Source organism: Oryzias latipes, chromosome 3 (assembly GCF_053564925.1).
Source record: "Oryzias latipes strain Hd-rR chromosome 3, Olatipes_Hd-rR_3.1".
Classification (NCBI taxonomy): Eukaryota; Metazoa; Chordata; class Actinopteri; order Beloniformes; family Adrianichthyidae; genus Oryzias; species Oryzias latipes.
Genome location: NC_136239.1, coordinates 12,081,897 through 12,100,064, shown reverse-complemented (window position 1 = coordinate 12,100,064; position 18,168 = coordinate 12,081,897). Strand labels below are relative to the sequence as shown.

Here is an 18,168-nt window from a genome sequence, read left to right as displayed (position 1 = left end):
TTAATGTTTGTCCTTTTCTTCTACCCATTTTCTAAATTCCTACATGGGTGTTTCTCAGTTCTTTCTAAATCACATTCTGCTTCTGGAGATGCGGGTCGCTCCTTAGCCTTAGCCTTAGCCAAAGTGTGCTTTTGATGGCACCAGTGTGCAGTGGCTGACCAACATGCAAAGCAACGTTGCTCAGAGGCATCAGGGATTGGCTGAGAGGATGACCCCACCCTTGAACCACTTCCTGATAACCTGAATGGTTCACCTGCAGGCAAAACATGCCAGCCCCTGCAGCCTTTGTCCAGCAAAGGAAGAAGGAGCGAGACGTCTGCCATGCCTGTAGGACAAGGCACACAAATGGTGAGAATGAGCACAACAATTGTGTCCTTTTTTCCTGTTTGGCAACTTAAGGATTTGAGAAAGTACTTTTAAAAGATACATATGATGAAAATTTTTAAAAAGTGGAAGTTAGGTTTTTAAAACTGAAAAAAATGACATAGGGATAAGAGATTTTCTGTTTTGTTTTATTAATTAAGATCCAAATATTGCTTTTTTTTAATAAACACCTCATAGTAATGTATGTACTGTAATGTTTTCTTTTCTTTTCACAAATTGGCCATAACATTAGTTTAATATTTCTGATCAAGGTTTTGATTTGATTTGAAATGGTTTATTTTAAACAATTAAAGCAAGAATAATGTACAAAACAATACAATCACCAGCTATACATTCATACAAAGATGTATCAAACTTAGGATAATTGGACATTAAATCAAAGATTGCTTGGAGGGAGTGGGAGGAAGTGAACTTGTATAATCCTACCCCTGTTCTACCATAACCATTTTATTACATGATTTATCATTATCTAAATCACATGACAATGATGATGTACTTAATAATTATTTATAAATAGAAATAACACTATTTTACAAATTAACATAGCACATGCAGATCAGTTACCAAAAATAAGTGCAGATTATTTTCATTAGAAAATCATGACTATAATTAAAAACACTAAACACTAAATCAGAAAAAATAAAATAAACATAAATAATGAATAACCACAATAAACACACAGTCAAGAAATTAAAACTTTTAAATCAGTAAGAATAGTATCTATACAGTTTTAAGGATAATTTTGGTGATTTTGGTTTAGATTTATGTAAAAATGACGATTGTCTTAAATTTGACAAGTGTAACTTTCTGTTAAAAAAAATGTCTCAAGAAAAAACTTAAACTTAGTGGACATTTTCCTGGGGGTTTAAAGAGAAGCTGCTGACCTTGATTTTTTTCTTTAACTAAAACAAAGTTTAAAATGGTAGTCTGTAAGCAAAATTTAAATACCGGTAGTGTTTACATGAAAAAGGCTTTTTCTCTTTAAGCTATCCATTTAACTTTACACATAAACACAAATGCAAAGAATAACTCAGCATCCTTTCATCCAACTTTGCATGCAAATTGTCCTGTTTGCATGGCCAGTAGTCTTTTCCCTCTCAGACCTGAACCTGCAGTCAAATGAAAGTTCCCACCTCAAGCTGCTCACTTACATTAAACAGATGGCTACATAGAAATTCACTCTGTGAGTTACCATTGCTTTCTGCAAAAAGGCTTTCCTCCACTCAAAGTACACAGAGCGGTTATTGCATTGTTTGTGAGCATTTGCACTGCAGTTGCATTTTTTTTTTCCTTTTTTGTTTTTCCGTTGGTTTTAATCATCTTTCACAAGCGTCTCAAGTGCCAATGCAAATTAGGCTGCCTGATAAAAGTCTGAGTTTGCCGAGGCAAATGGATAATCTTTCCAATAATGAATGAGAGCATTTTTCTTTAACTCAGTGCCATTATTTCCTAGAAAGGAATTGTTTGAAGATTAAAACTTTGACATTTTCTTATGTAAAACAATAGCACATATCGAAAAAAAAACACTCTAATAAATCAATATAGACAAAAAGAAAGACTTTCAGGTCCATAAATAAGCTACAGAGGCTTTTAAAATTATTGTTTAATTTAACACTAGTTAAAGAAAACAAGAAAAATAATTGAGTAATTGAAAATTGAAGCCATGATTGGCGTTGTATGGCCCACGGTGCTACCCTCCTCCCCCTGGCCACTCCCACCGGTCAGAGCAACTTAACAAATGAATTAAAAATAAAACCAATTCTTATAAAATGGCAGCTTTTCTGCTAGTTTTCACTCTATAGCAACTATCATATGTTTTGGTCACCTTGTGGTGACAAACAAATCTATGTAATTTTTTTTAAAAGAACCTGCAAAAGTGAGTTTTTGGCTTCCTTGGCAACAGAGTATTAACCACGCCCACATTCCTAACATGTTCTTTTTGTATATTAATTTTGTTTCTTACGGCTTGAGCCAGGGATTCATGTACTACATTTTCCCAATATTCCGCTAAAAAATGTGCGAGCACATTTGCAAGTATGCCACGCTAGCGAAGTTCAAAATCTGCAACTTCTAAATACAACATTTTTTTGGTAAGTAGCTTCGAGTTTGAATTTACCGAAAGGTACTAAAAGGGATTTAGTTTTTTGAAAACTCAAGATGGCAGCCCCTTGATGAGGTCAATGGTCAACAAAACTTTTTTGGTGGTTGCAGACTTGGCGCCATGTGTGTGAAATTTTGTGAAGATTTCCCAAACAAATGTCTGTTTTTCCAAATTTTGCAAAAATGTGAAAATCACCAAATGTCACACTTTGCCAGAAAATGGCCCCCAGACTGTAGATCCAGTGGCCATCCCATAATAACATTAAAACTTCCTTTGAATGCATGTGTTTTGGTTTCGTAAAAGAAAAGAAAACATTTTTATTTGAGCTCTAAAATAGATTTTGGCTCCATTTGTTTTGTTTTTTTTTATTGCTTTGCCCTCATCATTTTTTCTTTCGGTAGGAGGGCGTTTACTATGTCAAAAATTCATTTTCACTGTGTACTAAGTATGTGCAAATTTTGGTGAGTCGTGGAGTGTGAGCAAAATTTTCGCACAAAGGCACACCACAAAGAAGTGTGGTCTTTGCAGTCCTGGACTGCTTAACTTAACTTTTCACATTCTTTCAAACACCGCGCTGTTAGCATACCAATGCTTTGCAGCCCATAGAACTAGACAGCATTTACACTTTGGAGTGCATCCGGGAGAAAAAAAAAACTATATAAGATCACATCACATTTGGCCCAATTCTCTCGCCTGAGGTTTGCGCCGATCATATTCAAGCACCGGGGAGGACCAGCCACTTTGCATGTGAGACGAGAGGGAAAACTCTGCCAGCTTTGCATTGCCCATAAGTAGGCTACTTATTACAACATATTCATTAGTGAAAGACTGGCAGTGAGCGATATGGAGTTGGTGGAAAAATGACCTCATATCTGGGGAAAAATTTGTTTACAGGAGCCTCTGCAGCCACAGACACGATGCCTGCAGTGTGGGGAGAAACTGGAGTGGTCAGACGAGCACAGGTACGCCGGGTCATTCTTCACAGGACGCAGACACTATAACAGCAAAGAGAGTTACATTCATCCTGTGTGAGACTGTCTGCTGCAGGAAGCAAACACTTGTGCATGACTAACAAGTCTTAACTGGCTCCAAGTAGATATTCAATTTAAATTATTCATGAGAGATGATTTTTCTGCATCGTAAAAAACGACTGTAAAGGAAAAGCAAAATTCTACATCTCAGTCGGGTTAATAAAATATTATTCCAAGCTATTAGGAAAGAAATTTCATAACCCACATTTTTATGACTATAAATGGAGTCTGTGCGTCTCTTATTAACTTAAGCACTTAACTAGTAATTAATGACTGCATAGAAATCACTGACTGGTATTATACACCATGCACAAAGGCAATACACATTCTTGATTGTTTAATAAGTATATTACTTATAAGACAAGTTTTAAATTTTTGTTGACACTAAAAATTCAGTTCTTTAAGCTAATTGTTGTTTTTATTATCTTAAATATTCAGTTCTTTAACCTATAAGAACCCAGACCCATGTTTTTCTTCAAAATAAAATGGTGTGTATTTTACTACAAACCAAGTGGACCACAGAATCCATTTCTAATGTTTTTGTTACACTGATGTCACCATGGGTTCTTATGGGCTAAGCTAGTAGTTGTCATTATTAGCTTAAAAATTCAATTCTTTAAGATACTTGTTGTTTTTGTTAGCGTAAAAATTCAATTCAGTTCTTTGAGCTAATCGTTTTCATTGTTAGCTTAAATATTAAGTCATTTAAGCTAAATGTTGGTTGTTATCTTAGTTACTGCAATTAGCATAGCTGTTTTCACATTGATTCATTTAGCTTCCTCATAACCATTCTCAGAAGCCAGGGTTAGCAGCTCCATACTAATGGTTTTAAAGTCCCACTCCGATCATCTTTTGAGCAACTGCATTTTCTGCACTATCAGGCACACTTTATAACTTTTTTCAAATAAAAGACAATAATATCCAGAGCGTCTTATTCATGGATTAATTCTGGTTTTGTTAGCTGATGTTGAAGTGATTTTGAGAGGTACAAGGTGCTCTGTCAACATGTCAGTCTGTTTTATTTTGAGTAGCAAACAAGGTTGTGTGTTGTTGGATGGGTAATGGGTAACGTGGGTAATGCTTCTAATGTGTAGCGTGTTACAAACAAGTTCTACCTTAAATATGACACAAGTTTAAAAAAAGACTTCATTGCTGTTGCTTCTTATTTTCATGTTGTAGGGTGGAAAATAAAGTATTTCCAAGTGTTCCAACTGGTCTTTTAGTGATGATTATGCTATTTTTAGTCAAAATAAAAACCAAAAAAACTGTTTTTCTCAACATAGTTTCTGCAGAGCGGCAGTAGCTCATTTGAAATTGTAGGCGTAACCATTGGTGTAAGACCACCCCCACTTCCTATCACCCAGCTGTTTAGATGGTCTCCTGCTATAGCTTATAGCCCCTCACACCCACAACCGCACATTACCAGTGAATCAGAAATAGCGACCATTCTTCGAGCCTTCCAGCTGTTCAGTCTTGAGCCAGATGCCAAACTTGACAGTAACTGCCTTTGTGGTGGAGATTCTCGGTCATCCAGATCATGTTATCTCACTGTTTTCTTCAGGGCGACTTGACTTTAAAGGTGAATGTGCAAGATGTTTTGCCGCTCATCTGATTCGCTTCTTCAGTTCTAACTAACTGGTTATTTGTGTGCTGACTGCTTCAAAAGTAGTCAGCTGGAGTGGTCAGCACATACAATACACAAATTCCCCATCAGCAGTTAGAAGTGAAGAAGCAAATGGGGTGAGCGGCAAAACATCTTTCAGCTTAACCTTTTAAAGCCCAGCTGCCTTAAACAAAAGAATCATGTGAAACTCTAACAAGACATATGAAGTAAGTCGAAAAACATTTGAATTTTTATTAGGTTTTTGGGCTGTGAGAAAAACATTTTTTTTCCCATTTTAAAACATGTTGGCCATTCCTTATTAGCAATGTACAGCTGTCTTTATCATGCATAAGATCCAGGATGCAAGAAAGCAAATGGAACCATGCATGCAGCAAAGTTCTGGATTTGCATGACCACAGAATGTGCCTGGAGTCAAGGACATAAAGACTTTTCAAGGTCTCATAAAGCCCCAGGATTCAATTTTCCTAAAAGTTCATTGAGGTATTCTTCACAGAAGCTTTACATTAGCTCATAGTTACCATAGCATTCTCTTGATTGGCTTATTAGATCAACTTTACTTAACAATTTTTTACTTTTTTGCCTGAAATAATATTCTAAAATTGATTACATTTGTGATTTATATAAAACAACACACCTTTTTTCTATTATGATCTTTTGAAGAAATTACTCAGTTGAAGCACAACAATCAGCAGTCTGCATGCCCAGTATCCCATTAAATAAAAAAAACTATCCATGCAATATTCTATATGCATTATATCACATTATGTATTTATTGGAGAAGAAGGCCTTCTGGGTATAAGATTATGTATTTTATTTTGTGGCCTTTCAAAGTTTATGAATTATCAATATGCTGGTACTAAAGATTCTTGCTACAGTTACGTTCAATGATCTCGATCAATTTTGCTTTAAAGGGATTTTTATATAGGCAGCCTGACCTTCATCACAAAAAAACTACACTCAGAGTCCAACTCTGATCACATGTTGATCTATTTTCAAAGCGTTTTTCAGTTCGTTTTTAGGCAAAATCTAAAAAAACACGACAGTTTTTGCAGAGCAACATTATTGCATTAGAAATTTGCCTCTGAATTGTGGGTGGGACTATTGGTGCTGAGCAACCTCATCCCCACTTCCCATCATCCATCTGTTTACGCTCTCTCCTGCTAGCTTACAGCCCCTCACACCCCCAATCTAACAGTTGCAGAGTAATAACGGAGCTATTCAGCCGTACAATTTTAATCCAGATTGCAGCTAAAACGAGGAAAACAAGGATGTACATGAAGCTATTTGTCTACAAGTGGAAGAATCAGAATGGAGCGGAGCAAGGAGCTTCTGCCGATCACAACTACGAGATTTTCAAAGTGCATTTTTTCGTCTGCTCCTGATTCACAGTGATTTAATTAAGAATTAAGAATTAATTTATGAATTTAATTAGAATTAAGAAATACCAATAATTGCAATCCAAGGCTAAATTTTCGCAATATATGTCCTCCATCAGAAAAATGTCACAAGATCTTGTTAAAAAACACTTAAAACAGGATTTTTATCAGTGAGTCTTTAAGAAAAAAGTCAGTTTATTGTTTTACAGAAAAGGTTTTATTATGCGTTTTTTCTTGTGTAGTGTCCTCCTTGGCTGCTCATGTTGCTCTACAGTGGATGAGACCATTGAGAATGTAGCCAGAGGCCTGGCCAGTAAAATGAAGAAGAAGAGTCACTGGGCGGCTGGAAGAGTTGGTGACATTGACTTTTGTGGAACCAATAAGACTCGAGGAAAGGTAACAGGAGCTGATGGCACCTTGATGTAAGGATGCTTACTTTGAAACCAGCTTGTTCACCAAGGAACACCTGTCTTCATTGCAGTTTGTGAAGGTGCGCAGCAACACAGAACCGGTGCAGATCTACCAGATGCTGACTCAGGAATGGGGCCTGTCTCCCCCACACCTGGTAGTAGCAGTGGTGGGGGGAGATGAGCTGGCTCAGATGAAGCCTTGGCTCAGGGACACTCTCAGAAAAGGACTCGTGAAGGCTGCACAGAGCACAGGTTGAGTTCAAGTTTAAGAAGAAAAACATGACTGTAAAAGAGAGCTGGACTATGTGATCCCTCCCCCATCGCGTTCCAAACACGAAGTACCCGCTGGCTCCAAGAAGCCTAAATCCCATAGACTTCTATTAAGAAATAAAGAGCTATTACTTAGTTGTTTTATTGGTCAGAATAACCATTCTTGATCTGATAACTTTTTTTTAACATTTTCTCCCAAGCCTGCTTTTAAGTGGTAGGGATGTAGACTCCCAACAAGCTCACTCCTGATTGAGGAGAGTGGTTGCCATAGAAATTGTGAATCAGACCGACCTGGACCAATCACAGGGTACTGACATAATCTGCCTCCAACATTTTGACATCTGTAACGCAAAAAACAACAAACAACTGAACTGACCTGACATTTCGTTCGAAGCCAGAAGTAAACCATTTTGTCCGGGGACGTTGCACCTACTCCGTCCAGTTCTCATATACAGTCCATGGTTCAAACATATTGCAGTTATCCTAGGAAGACTATTAATGAATAATTGCCAAAACTAAGGACATTTAGGAGTTTAATGCATGATTCTCACTTATATTGTTAGAAATTAATTTAAGAAGCATATATTTATTCATTTTTATTTAAGATTGGCTCCTAGCTCTTCACATTCATGTTGTATTTAAACTCTCATCAGGTTTTCCTTTAAACTCACAGAAATGATCATTTACTGTGTTCTCCAGGGGCGTGGATTCTGACTAATGGCCTTCGTTTCGGCATCACCAAACACTTGGGCCAGGCTGTGCGTGATCATTCCTTGGCCAGCACCTCATCCACTGTTCGTGTTGTGGCGATCGGTATTGCGCCTTGGAACATGATCCACAATCGAGAGGCGCTGCTCAGTGCCAAGGTTCCTGCTCCCACAGAGACCAATGCAGCTTCCACCTCACTCAGGACATCAGCACAGTATTTGATGATCTTGATATATCTTTTTTTTTTTTTTTTTTTTCTACAAGGTGGATGAGCCTGTAGTTTACACGCCACAAGACTTGCCTCATGGTTCGGTGTATTCCCTGGACAACAACCACTCTCACTTTGTGCTTGTGGAGGAGGACCCTGCCAGACCAGGAGCAACGAGTGAAATGAGGGTGAAGCTGCTAAAACACATCTCACTCCAGAGGACAGGATATGGAGGTAAGATCTGTAAATAAATAACACACTAAAGCAGTGACTATACTCTAAAAATTTTAATTCAACATACAATTTTTATTTATGAAAAGTTAAAACTGTTTTATAGTAGGCATAAAAAATAGGAATATTCCCTTTGAAAAATGAAAACCTTCATTGCAGTAAATATTAAGGCACTTTGCATTATTGTATTGTGCCGCGGCATAAAACAAGTAGCTTTTTCATATGCATGTAATGAAAGAAAGCTGAGCTGGATATTTAGTGGCTCTTTGATTTGGCTGACTGTAAAGTTAGAGGCTTTAGCAGAAAGCTGGTGGAAGTGAAGGAAGGATTCCTCGACCTGCAAATCAAGGCTACTTATAATTACAATTTTAGGAAAAGTATTAAGAATTAAAAAGTTGAGTCCTTAAATGCAAAGAAAGAAAACACAGTTTGAATGTCTGTCTTGTCAAAAGACAGACATTCAAACACACAAACCCTAAATTATTATAATAGATCTGACGCATAAATTGTCATATTTTTGACTTAAAGTGCCACTCTGATCATCTTTTGATCTATTTTGAAAGCGTTCCTGGTGGGCTTTTAATTATAAAATATGTTGTTTTTAGCCAAAATCCAAAAAAGCGTGTCGTTTTCTAGATCATAGTTTCTGCAGAACGGCAGGTGTTTATTTGAAATTTGCCTCCGAGTTGTGGAAAGGACCCGAAGCAAGCCGTCACAAATATAATCTTTTTCAAATTGGATTTTATGCCTGATTTTTTAATAAAGAAATACTCAAAAATAAAATTTAAGGCTGAAATTTTCGTATGTATGTCCTCCATCATCAGAAAAATGCCCCAAGAACATGTTAAATACAAAAAAACACAAAATGTTCACCTGAATGGGTCTTTAAAGGAAGGAAAGGAACTCCCTTGTGAAAACACTTCAGGGTAATTCTGAATTAGAAAGAAAAAACACCTAATAAATTGTTTTAAATGATTTTTTTATGGGGTCTGACAATGAAACAAAGTACATTTTTGTAGCAATAAAAATGTATAGTAACGTTTACACTACAGTGTTTTAGTAACTGTTTACGTTTATTTTCAAAATTAGGATACAACAATATCAATACTTTTTAGGCCTTATCTTTGCATTAGACAAAAAAATAAAATAAAAGAAACCACTTAATTAATGTTTTTCTTGATTTATTTTTCAAAGCTGCTGACACAGAATTCTCTAGAAACACTTATTTTTCTACATGTTTTTCTTTGAGGTATTAGTCATCTTCAGCAAGTATTTATCAAATTAAAAGCAGTGTTTAAACAAAGCAAAGCCAAACAGGTTTTTTTTAGGTTCCTGTATTTGTTTTAATATTATATACTAAATTGTCTGCAGTAATTTGTCTGCTCAGAATGTTGAATTTTGAAAAGGGTATTTTGGTGTTTTTAGGTGCAGGAAGTTTTGAAATCCCTGTTTTGTGTCTCCTGGTCCATGGAGAACCCAAAATTTTAAAGGTGAGTTTTTTTTAGTTGTTTTTTTCTTTTTTTACAGTTTGTTTAGTTGTTTTTATTTTATTTTTTTACAATGGCCATAGTACAAAAAAAAAAACTTAAAAAAGATTTTCAGAAAGTTGGGTATATTTGCCAATTTTTAGAATAGATCGCTTAGGCTTTAGAATCTTTGAATAAACTAAGTCAGCTAATTTTCTATGCATAAATAAAACTTCACAAAAAACTTTTTTTTTTTTACAAGGAAATCTTTAAAAGTTTGGATCCAAACAATGCAAATTCTTCCTGCAGAGAATGTACAAAGGCATTGCCAACTCTACGCCGTGGCTGATCCTCGCAGGCTCTGGAGGCGTGGCTGACATCCTTGTCACACTGATGAATAGGGGCTGCTGGGACACAGACAGCGTTCATGAGCTCCTGCTGGACACCTTTCCTAATGCCCACCACAGTGCAGACATCAGTAACTGGGTCAAGCTGGTAAGAGCCATGTGCACAGCTTGGAGGCAAAATCATACGAAGATGGAGAGATCACAAGGTTTGAGCGCTGGCAGAAAATGGGACACACTGGGGAAAGCCTGAAGCAAGCTAATGTGGACATTTCATTTAAAAAAATAAAAGGGTAACCCTTTTATTTTAAGATTCCTTAAAAAGCTTTGTTAACACATTAACAAGCATTATAATAGAATGTTTAGGGTCTTAGTAAGACATTTATTAGTGCAATAAGTCTAATAAGGTTTATTAAATTACTTAGTTAACACATTTACAAGCATTATTATTAGGATGTTTTTAAGATGCTAATGATGCATTTATTGGCATTATAGATGCCTGATAAATGCGTCAGTATTAAAAAGCTTAGTAATATTTATTGACAACCTTTGTTAACAAATAAAGAAGTATTATTATTGTTTGGGGTTCTAGTAAGACATTTATTAGCATTATAGATGTCTCACACAAGCCTAAGTGTTAATAAGCTTAATAAGTTTTATTAACTAACTTAACAAATTAATAGGCTTTATTAATGTGTAAGATGCTAGTAAGATATTTATTAGCATTATAGATGTCTTGCAAACACCTGAAAGTGTTAATAAGATTCATTAACATCTAAAGTCAGACCATTGTCTTCAAAATCCATATTACTAAACTGCTTATAAGCTTTACAAATGTATTAATTAACTTTGTTAACTATTTATTAATTGTTTAGCAGCACCTCATCTAAAGCGAGGAAGGTTTTTACGACAAACAACCATAAAGCATACAGCTTATAAAAAGAACTTTATAACATTAAAACAGACTAAACATAGAAAACTCTTTCTGTAAAAGAAATATAATAATTTAATTCAGACAAATTTTTCAAAAACAAAAATAAAACAAAGGGACCAGTGTTGGATGACTCTAGCATCATAGATAAGGATAAAGTATTAGCATCTATCCTGAGTGAAACATTCATTGCAAATCCCATCACCAGGAGACAATTCTCTGCATTCAATTCCAACTGCATTCAACCACTTTTGCCTTGCTTCCAAGTCCACTGGAAAGTTGCACAAGCCAGTAAGTTTTGACGACCGAAGGCAATAAACCTACAGGAGGCATGCTAGAGCTAACACTCTAACGACCGACCGGTACAGAATCAAAGATGGGCGGGGCTTTTTTGTCACCTGTGTGAAAGCTAAGAGAAAGTCCAATAGGCCATTCAATTAGCTGAAAGCCAGCTCACCTGTTTTACTGATGAGTTTGATTGACAGATTCATTAGCCAATGGTAAATTAGTGGACCTGCCCATATTTGATTCTGTACCAGTCTGTGTTTTTTTTTTTTTTTAATTTATCTGAAATAAATTATTATATTTCTTTTACAGAAATAGTTTTGTATGTTTAGTCTGTTTTAATGTTATAAAGTTCTTTTTATAAGCTGTATGTTTTGTGGTTGTTTGTGGTAAAAACCTTCCTCACTTTAGATGAGGTGCTGCAAAACATTTAATAAATTGTTAACAAAGTTAATTAATACATTTGTAAAGCTTATGTATGTATCATTACCATCTTAAAAACCGCCTAATAATAATGCTTGTAAATGTGTTGACTAAGTAATTTAATAAACCTTATTAGACTTATTGTACTAATAAATGTCTTACTAAGATCCTAAAAATTCCATTATAATGCTTGTTGATGCGTTAAAGTTTGTTAAGGAATCTTAATATAAAGTGTTACCAAAAAAACCTTTTGACTTTTTATGGTAGAATAAAGGCAAATAAAATAAATAACTGTGAACTTACCAATCAGATTCAGAAGATACTCGATCATGGGCATCTCCTCACCGTCCATGACCCCGAACAGGAGACGTCCGAGCTGGATACCGTCATTCTCAAAGCTCTCGTCAAAGGTAACATACCATATCACGTTTTTTTGCATAGTTTGGCCAGGGTTGCGACTCGTACTTAGGTGTGAGTTACATGTTATTTAAAAAAAAATGTAAATAGCAGGGAAGGGCCAAAATCATTTTTTCAGGCCAACACAACCGATATTTCCCCTGCAATGCCGATAGCCAATATTTGGCGATACCAATATTTAAGTGCTACAGTAACACAAAGTTTAAATTTCCTTTTTGTTTCTTTATTAGAAATGCACAAATTCTCTTTTGCTGGACAATCACATTGTACTTGACCTTTTCAACATACAGCAGAGGATCTCATAGGGACAAATATCACTCTAAAACTTTGAAAATATATCTGAAAGCATTCAGAGCATTTATTAACTATTGGTCATAACTGTAAACTCTAAGTTCTCTATTGCCAGGGATCTATTAGGAACAACAATTATCCCTCTTTTAAAAACAGTTGATTAGTCGAGAACGCTGACAGCCCTAGTAGGGTATCAAGTTTGGGGGTGCATTGCCCCCCTTAGCCCATGCCTATATCCACCCTTGGTCCAAAAGTAAAAAATCATGTTTTGTCCATAGTTTGGCCGGGAGTGCGACCTATATTAATGTGCGAATTTTATGTGAATTGTAAAAATAAAATAAATGGGCTGATATGTTTGTTATCTTCCCGCTAACAGCCTTTAGGGGACCATATTGGTGTTTGTATCGGTGCTGACAGCAACGCAGAGGAAACATGGAGGATGATCTTATCGTTCTCCTCCTTTTTGATACTTTTCCTATTTCCTTGGGCTAATGTGTGACGGCAAGTAGTCAGACTGGGTCACAGAAAGATGTCGTTCATCTCTCTGGAGCAGCGTCAATCATCTACTGCTCCTGCAGTAGATGGTGAACCTCACCGTACTGGAAGAGTCTCTGAATGATCTCATGAACCCAGACATGGAGACGTGATTACTGATGCTTGGTGTATTGTCTAGAAACATCCGACTTTTTTACTTAAAGTGTGAATTAGGGGCAGCAGTGGCCCAGGTGGTAGAGCAGGTAGTCCAAAGGATCGGTGGTTCGATCCCCGCTCCCCCCTGTCATTGTGTCCTTGGGCAAGACACTTCACCCTTCCTGACTCCAGTGCGGCTCCACTGGTGTGTGAATGTGTATGAATGTCCTGGTGTCCTGGTGATGGTCAGAGGGGCCGTAGGCGCAAACTGGCAGCCATGCCTCTGTCAGTTTGCCCCAGGGCAGCTGTGGCTACAACCTTAGCTTACCATCACCAAGAATGAATGAGGAGTGAATGAATAATGGACACATTGTGAGCACTTTGAGCACCAAGAAAAAGTGCAGAAAAAACTAATCCATTCTCGTTATTATTACTTATACTATTTTTTTATTTTTTTAGTATACATTTTTTTGCTGCTGTGACTTATATTCCAGAGCAACTTGTAGTCCGAAAAATATACTTCCTTATTTTGATTAGTAAGTTCATGACTCTTAACCATTCTGGGCTGTTTGACATGAGGGAACTGTGATATTCTGAGCACTTTACAGGTTCTGAACTTGTTGACAATTTACGTCTCAGCTTGTAAAAGCCAAAGTCAGGAAGCTCAAGATTTCCTGGATGAACTGAAGCTGGCCGTGGCGTGGAACAGAGTGGACATTGCCAAGAGTGACATCTTTAATGGGGATGTGGAGTGGAAGGTGGGGAAACACATCGTCACACTACTTCTTCTGACCCAGGTGTAACATTCAAAGAGGTCAAAACGATTTAAAAAGTCAGAAGTCAACCTATGTACAGCACTGACAAAAAGACTTATAAGCCTTGTAGATCTGTGGTCAACGATGACTCATTCTAGCATAAATTTAATTCAGTAGCTGTCCTTGATGTTTACAATCTTGGGTTGTTAACTTCACAGACTGAACTTCTAACTTTTACTTAATTAGAATCAGTTCATGTCAACTTTGGCACTCTGGGAGTTTTAGTACCAGTGTGCTCAGAGGACCGTGCATGTATGCACAAGAAGAAATGCATCCATCCACAAAGCTGTAGATTTATGAGGCTGCAAATGCATTTCTCTTGAGAGTTGCCACGGTTCAGCATTTGTATTCATTAGACACAAAAGTAACTTGCAGACCATTTACAACTCACAAAATAATGATTAAAGAGGCCAGCCTTCAGTGTTTTTGCATTAGAGACTGTGAGAAACATTATGATAAAATACTTGTGATTGTTACCTTTGCAGGCCTGTGACCTTGAAGAAGTGATGATGGATGCTTTGATCAATGACAAACCAGACTTTGTCCGTCTCTTTGTGGATAATGGCGTGAACCTGGGCGAGTTCCTGACCTACGGTCGTCTGCAGGAGCTTTACTGGTCGGTGTCAGAGAAGAGCCTCCTTCACAACCTGCTTCTCAAAAAGTACGATGAGAAACAACTCCTGCTGGGAGCGGCCAGAACACCAGGTCCTCCTGGACACTATCCTTCAGAGCAAGGAAAGCCTCGCTTCACTCTCTTTGAGGTCGCCAAAGTGCTCAAAGACTTCCTTCACGACTCCTGTAAAGGCTTCTACCAGAAAGTTCCCACTGTGAGTTTCAATAGGGGGCAGGTTTATACTTAAATATGGGGATTTTAAAGTTTTGTTGAGCAAATCCCTCTTTTAAGGAACAGGCACCAAGCCACCCTGAGTGATGCAAATTTTTCCTTTATTCTCTCAATCGCCAACTACGCCCCTTAGGACGTCCCCCTGTGTGGATCAGTTTGTCAATGTGTTCAAACCAGCCAGCAAATGCAGGGTCTGATTCTAAATGGTTTATCAGGTGTGTTATGTGCAGTAGTGTGTCTGCAGCTGGATGCAGAAAAGCATTATGTATGGGTCAAAGGGTGAATTCTTTGTCACTTAAAGTACAACATTGAGCTAAAAATTCATTCTTTCAGTCTAATTCTACAACAAAAGTCACAAATAAATAAAATTAGCACAGACTATTTCAATGAGAGACCTTAGGAATGCGAGAGAAAAAAGATTTATTTGTGCATGAAATAGTACATAATCTTTAGTGGTTAGGCTCTGGGCAGATGGCGCCTTTATTGTGGTGGGATAAGCTTGGACCATAGATGGATAAACTCCAGATCCTAAATGCGGATGGTGGTTGAGGCCAGTCCACGATATAGTATTGGTCCAGGTGGAGAATGGGGAGGAGGGGGGCCAGCAAAACCATCTAGAACAGGGATGGATAACTTGAGGGCCGTATTCCAGCATGATTTTCTGACATACTCTGCTCTGGCATGTTCTATTTGGCTGGATACGTGTGAACCAGTTACTGATTACCTCAAGGCCTCCTGGAGTTTCCCATCCCTGATCTGGAGTGCAGAAAGATAAACGTCCATGAATTTAAAAGCAGAAATATGAGAATAGAAGGTGGGGAATTTAGCTATTGGTGTACAATGAAGGCTTAATTGATAAGTGGTGTGTATAGTGAATGACGTAAGAACCCAGCTTACCCAGAGTGAGGTAATTCACTCACGCTATCTAAGCATGTCAACTTTATCTCCCTGTGAATGTGTGCTCCAGGAAAAACCACCAAAAGGTCGGCTTTTCCAAAGCCAAAAGAACCTGCCGGAGTTAGAGGAGCTCTGCGAACATCCTTGGCGGGATCTCTTCCTCTGGGCTGTCCTTCAGAACCGGCAGCAGATGGCCAACTACTTCTGGGCAATGGTCAGTTTTTTCAATTTCTTTGTTCTGATAAACTAAAGCTCTTACTGTATCAGCACTTTGCCTTTTACTTAGACTAAATGTGATGGGGGGAGGGGGGGGGTGTCTTCTACAAGCCAAATAAAGGAGGACGGACTTTTTTGATAATACTTTGTGCTTTGGATTTAATGAGACACGAGTGATGTCAGCCAGCATGAAACTGGTGTAGGTCAGCCTTTCGTCTGGAAATGTCACCCCAGATAAAAGAGTCCTGCAAACTGCTTATTTATTAAGAAGTGAGCTAAGTTAAAAACCTATCTTATCAACTGGAACATTACTGAAATGAAGGTCATGATGCTAGCTGAAACAGTCATCCATTAGTAAGATAGGGGAGGCATTTCTTGGCTCCAGCAGAAGTAATTATACACTCCCACCGGATTGATGACTTATGAATAGTTCACACGACAACAATCAATAACGGTTGCTCTTTGTTTTTGGGCATTTCTTTTTGACACGTTCGATATTTTTGCTGCCCTTTTCTGACTTACATAGAGTGATGGCACTAACACCCCGAGCCGGTCACTCTCACGCGCTTCCTTCCTCCGTCTTCAGATATTACCGCAAGATTATGGTAATTGCATGAAAGTGTATGTACACCTAACACTGAAAATGGTTTTACCACTCAGACTGAGGCCTGAAGAAATGCATTCATAATTAGATTGTTTGAAGTATCTTTCATGTTGAAAGTCTTTTCACAATAATTCCTAAATGAAAGGCTTGTGCCAGCATAAGCTCATGTATTCAGACGGTATCCAGCTCCCATTTTCGCATTGTTACTTCACGCACGACATGACAACATGATAAAATAGTTCTTATTAGATCTAAAACAAGGCTATTTAGCATTAAATATACAACAAACGTTTAAGCTAAAAATACACATTAACCTTAACTTGCCAGGTTATCCGCAGTGTAGGGCGTACAGGACCATAAGGCACACTGTCGTGTCATATATTGTATATGGCGCACAGTACTATAAGGCCCATTAAGCGAAAAAGAGTCAGAGATAAATCCATCAGTCATTCAGACTTAATTAACAGTGTTCGCATTAACTATAGAACTTATTTGGAACACGCTAAATGTTAGCCACATTAGCATATTCAGAATACCTGTGTCTCCGAACCTTGTTGTAACCTTAAAAAAAGAACAGACCACTAAAAGCAAATTTTACTGTGACTACGCTAACTCCCAACCTTGGTAGTAACACGGTGCAAAAAAGCACAGTCCAACAACGCTACAGGTTAGCCACATTAGCCATGCTAGCCTATTCAGAATACCTGTAACTACCAACGTTGTTTACAACACATTAAAAAACAGTCTGAGACCACTAAAGCTAATGTAACTATGACTATGCTAACTCCCAAGCTTGTTTGTAACACAGTCTGACATTGCTACATGTCAGCGACGTTAGCATATTCACAGTAACACCTAACCAAACATTTTGACAGAGCGCAGTATTTCTCTTATAACCGCTTCAACATCAGGAAACAAAGCCAGAATTAATTAAATTAATAAGCAGCTCCAGAAATTAAGGCACACTGTGCTGTGATAAAAAAATAAGGCTTTCAACTGTGACTTTTAGGTCAGAAAATGTGGTATTTAAGAGATCCAAATAATTTAATAAATGGTGGCACTTGTTAGATGAAATAAAGTAAGGCTGAGTCTGATGAAACAAAGTCAAAATTAGCTGGTCTTTAATGTCAAATGTGAGTGAGCTTTAGTCCTGACTGCATTCAATATTTAACCCCTCAATTACCCCCTAAAAGTAAAGCAGGGAGGCAAAGGGTACTTTTTTTAACCTGCAGTCGATTTCATCCCCAAATTCCCCGATTTCAGGTCAAACACTTTCTCCTAGGTCACTGTAGTACAACATGGCTTGTTGTTTTGTCTCTCAGTAAAGGTTATGGCACCATGGTTTAGACTTTGAAGCTGCAACTAAACAGACCAAAAACCATCCAGAACCATTTCCTTTAACCCTTGTGCTAACGTAGATGACCCCACCCTAACATTGACGTGTTCTCCCTACCATGCCAAAGGTGGATAAAGGTGGAAAGATTTCATGTAATCCATGGACACCAGTGAGGTTCACAAATCATTAAAGAAAAAGGTTCAGCGCACTGTCTAGTGGGTCTAGATGACTCAACTCCTAATGTTAAAGTGCCTAGGATAGCACAAGGGTTACTCTCACAAGCTCAAAACAGAAGCCACACAAATGACAAGCCTCACTCGGGCAGA

General features: G+C 37.6%; 1 protein-coding gene across 2 annotated transcripts in view; it reads left to right on the top strand.

Annotated features, from left to right (window-relative positions):
* Positions 1-235: 235 nt before the first annotated feature.
* The window catches only part of trpm5 (transient receptor potential cation channel, subfamily M, member 5), a 33,474-nt gene continuing 15,541 nt past the window's right edge, over positions 236-18,168 (top strand). The window contains exons 1-12 of one of the 2 annotated variants that reach the window (XM_078945022.1): positions 236-348; positions 3,380-3,447; positions 6,759-6,912; positions 6,998-7,178; positions 7,896-8,062; positions 8,169-8,346; positions 9,769-9,833; positions 10,119-10,304; positions 12,103-12,202; positions 13,770-13,888; positions 14,431-14,772; positions 15,757-15,900. In XM_078945022.1, the coding sequence (XP_078801148.1) occupies positions 322-348; positions 3,380-3,447; positions 6,759-6,912; positions 6,998-7,178; positions 7,896-8,062; positions 8,169-8,346; positions 9,769-9,833; positions 10,119-10,304; positions 12,103-12,202; positions 13,770-13,888; positions 14,431-14,772; positions 15,757-15,900 (1,731 nt within the window). In that variant the 5' untranslated portion in view covers positions 236-321. The remainder of the gene's footprint in view (positions 349-3,379; positions 3,448-6,758; positions 6,913-6,997; positions 7,179-7,895; positions 8,063-8,168; positions 8,347-9,768; positions 9,834-10,118; positions 10,305-12,102; positions 12,203-13,769; positions 13,889-14,430; positions 14,773-15,756; positions 15,901-18,168) is intronic. The other variant, XM_078945021.1, reaches the window with a different exon arrangement.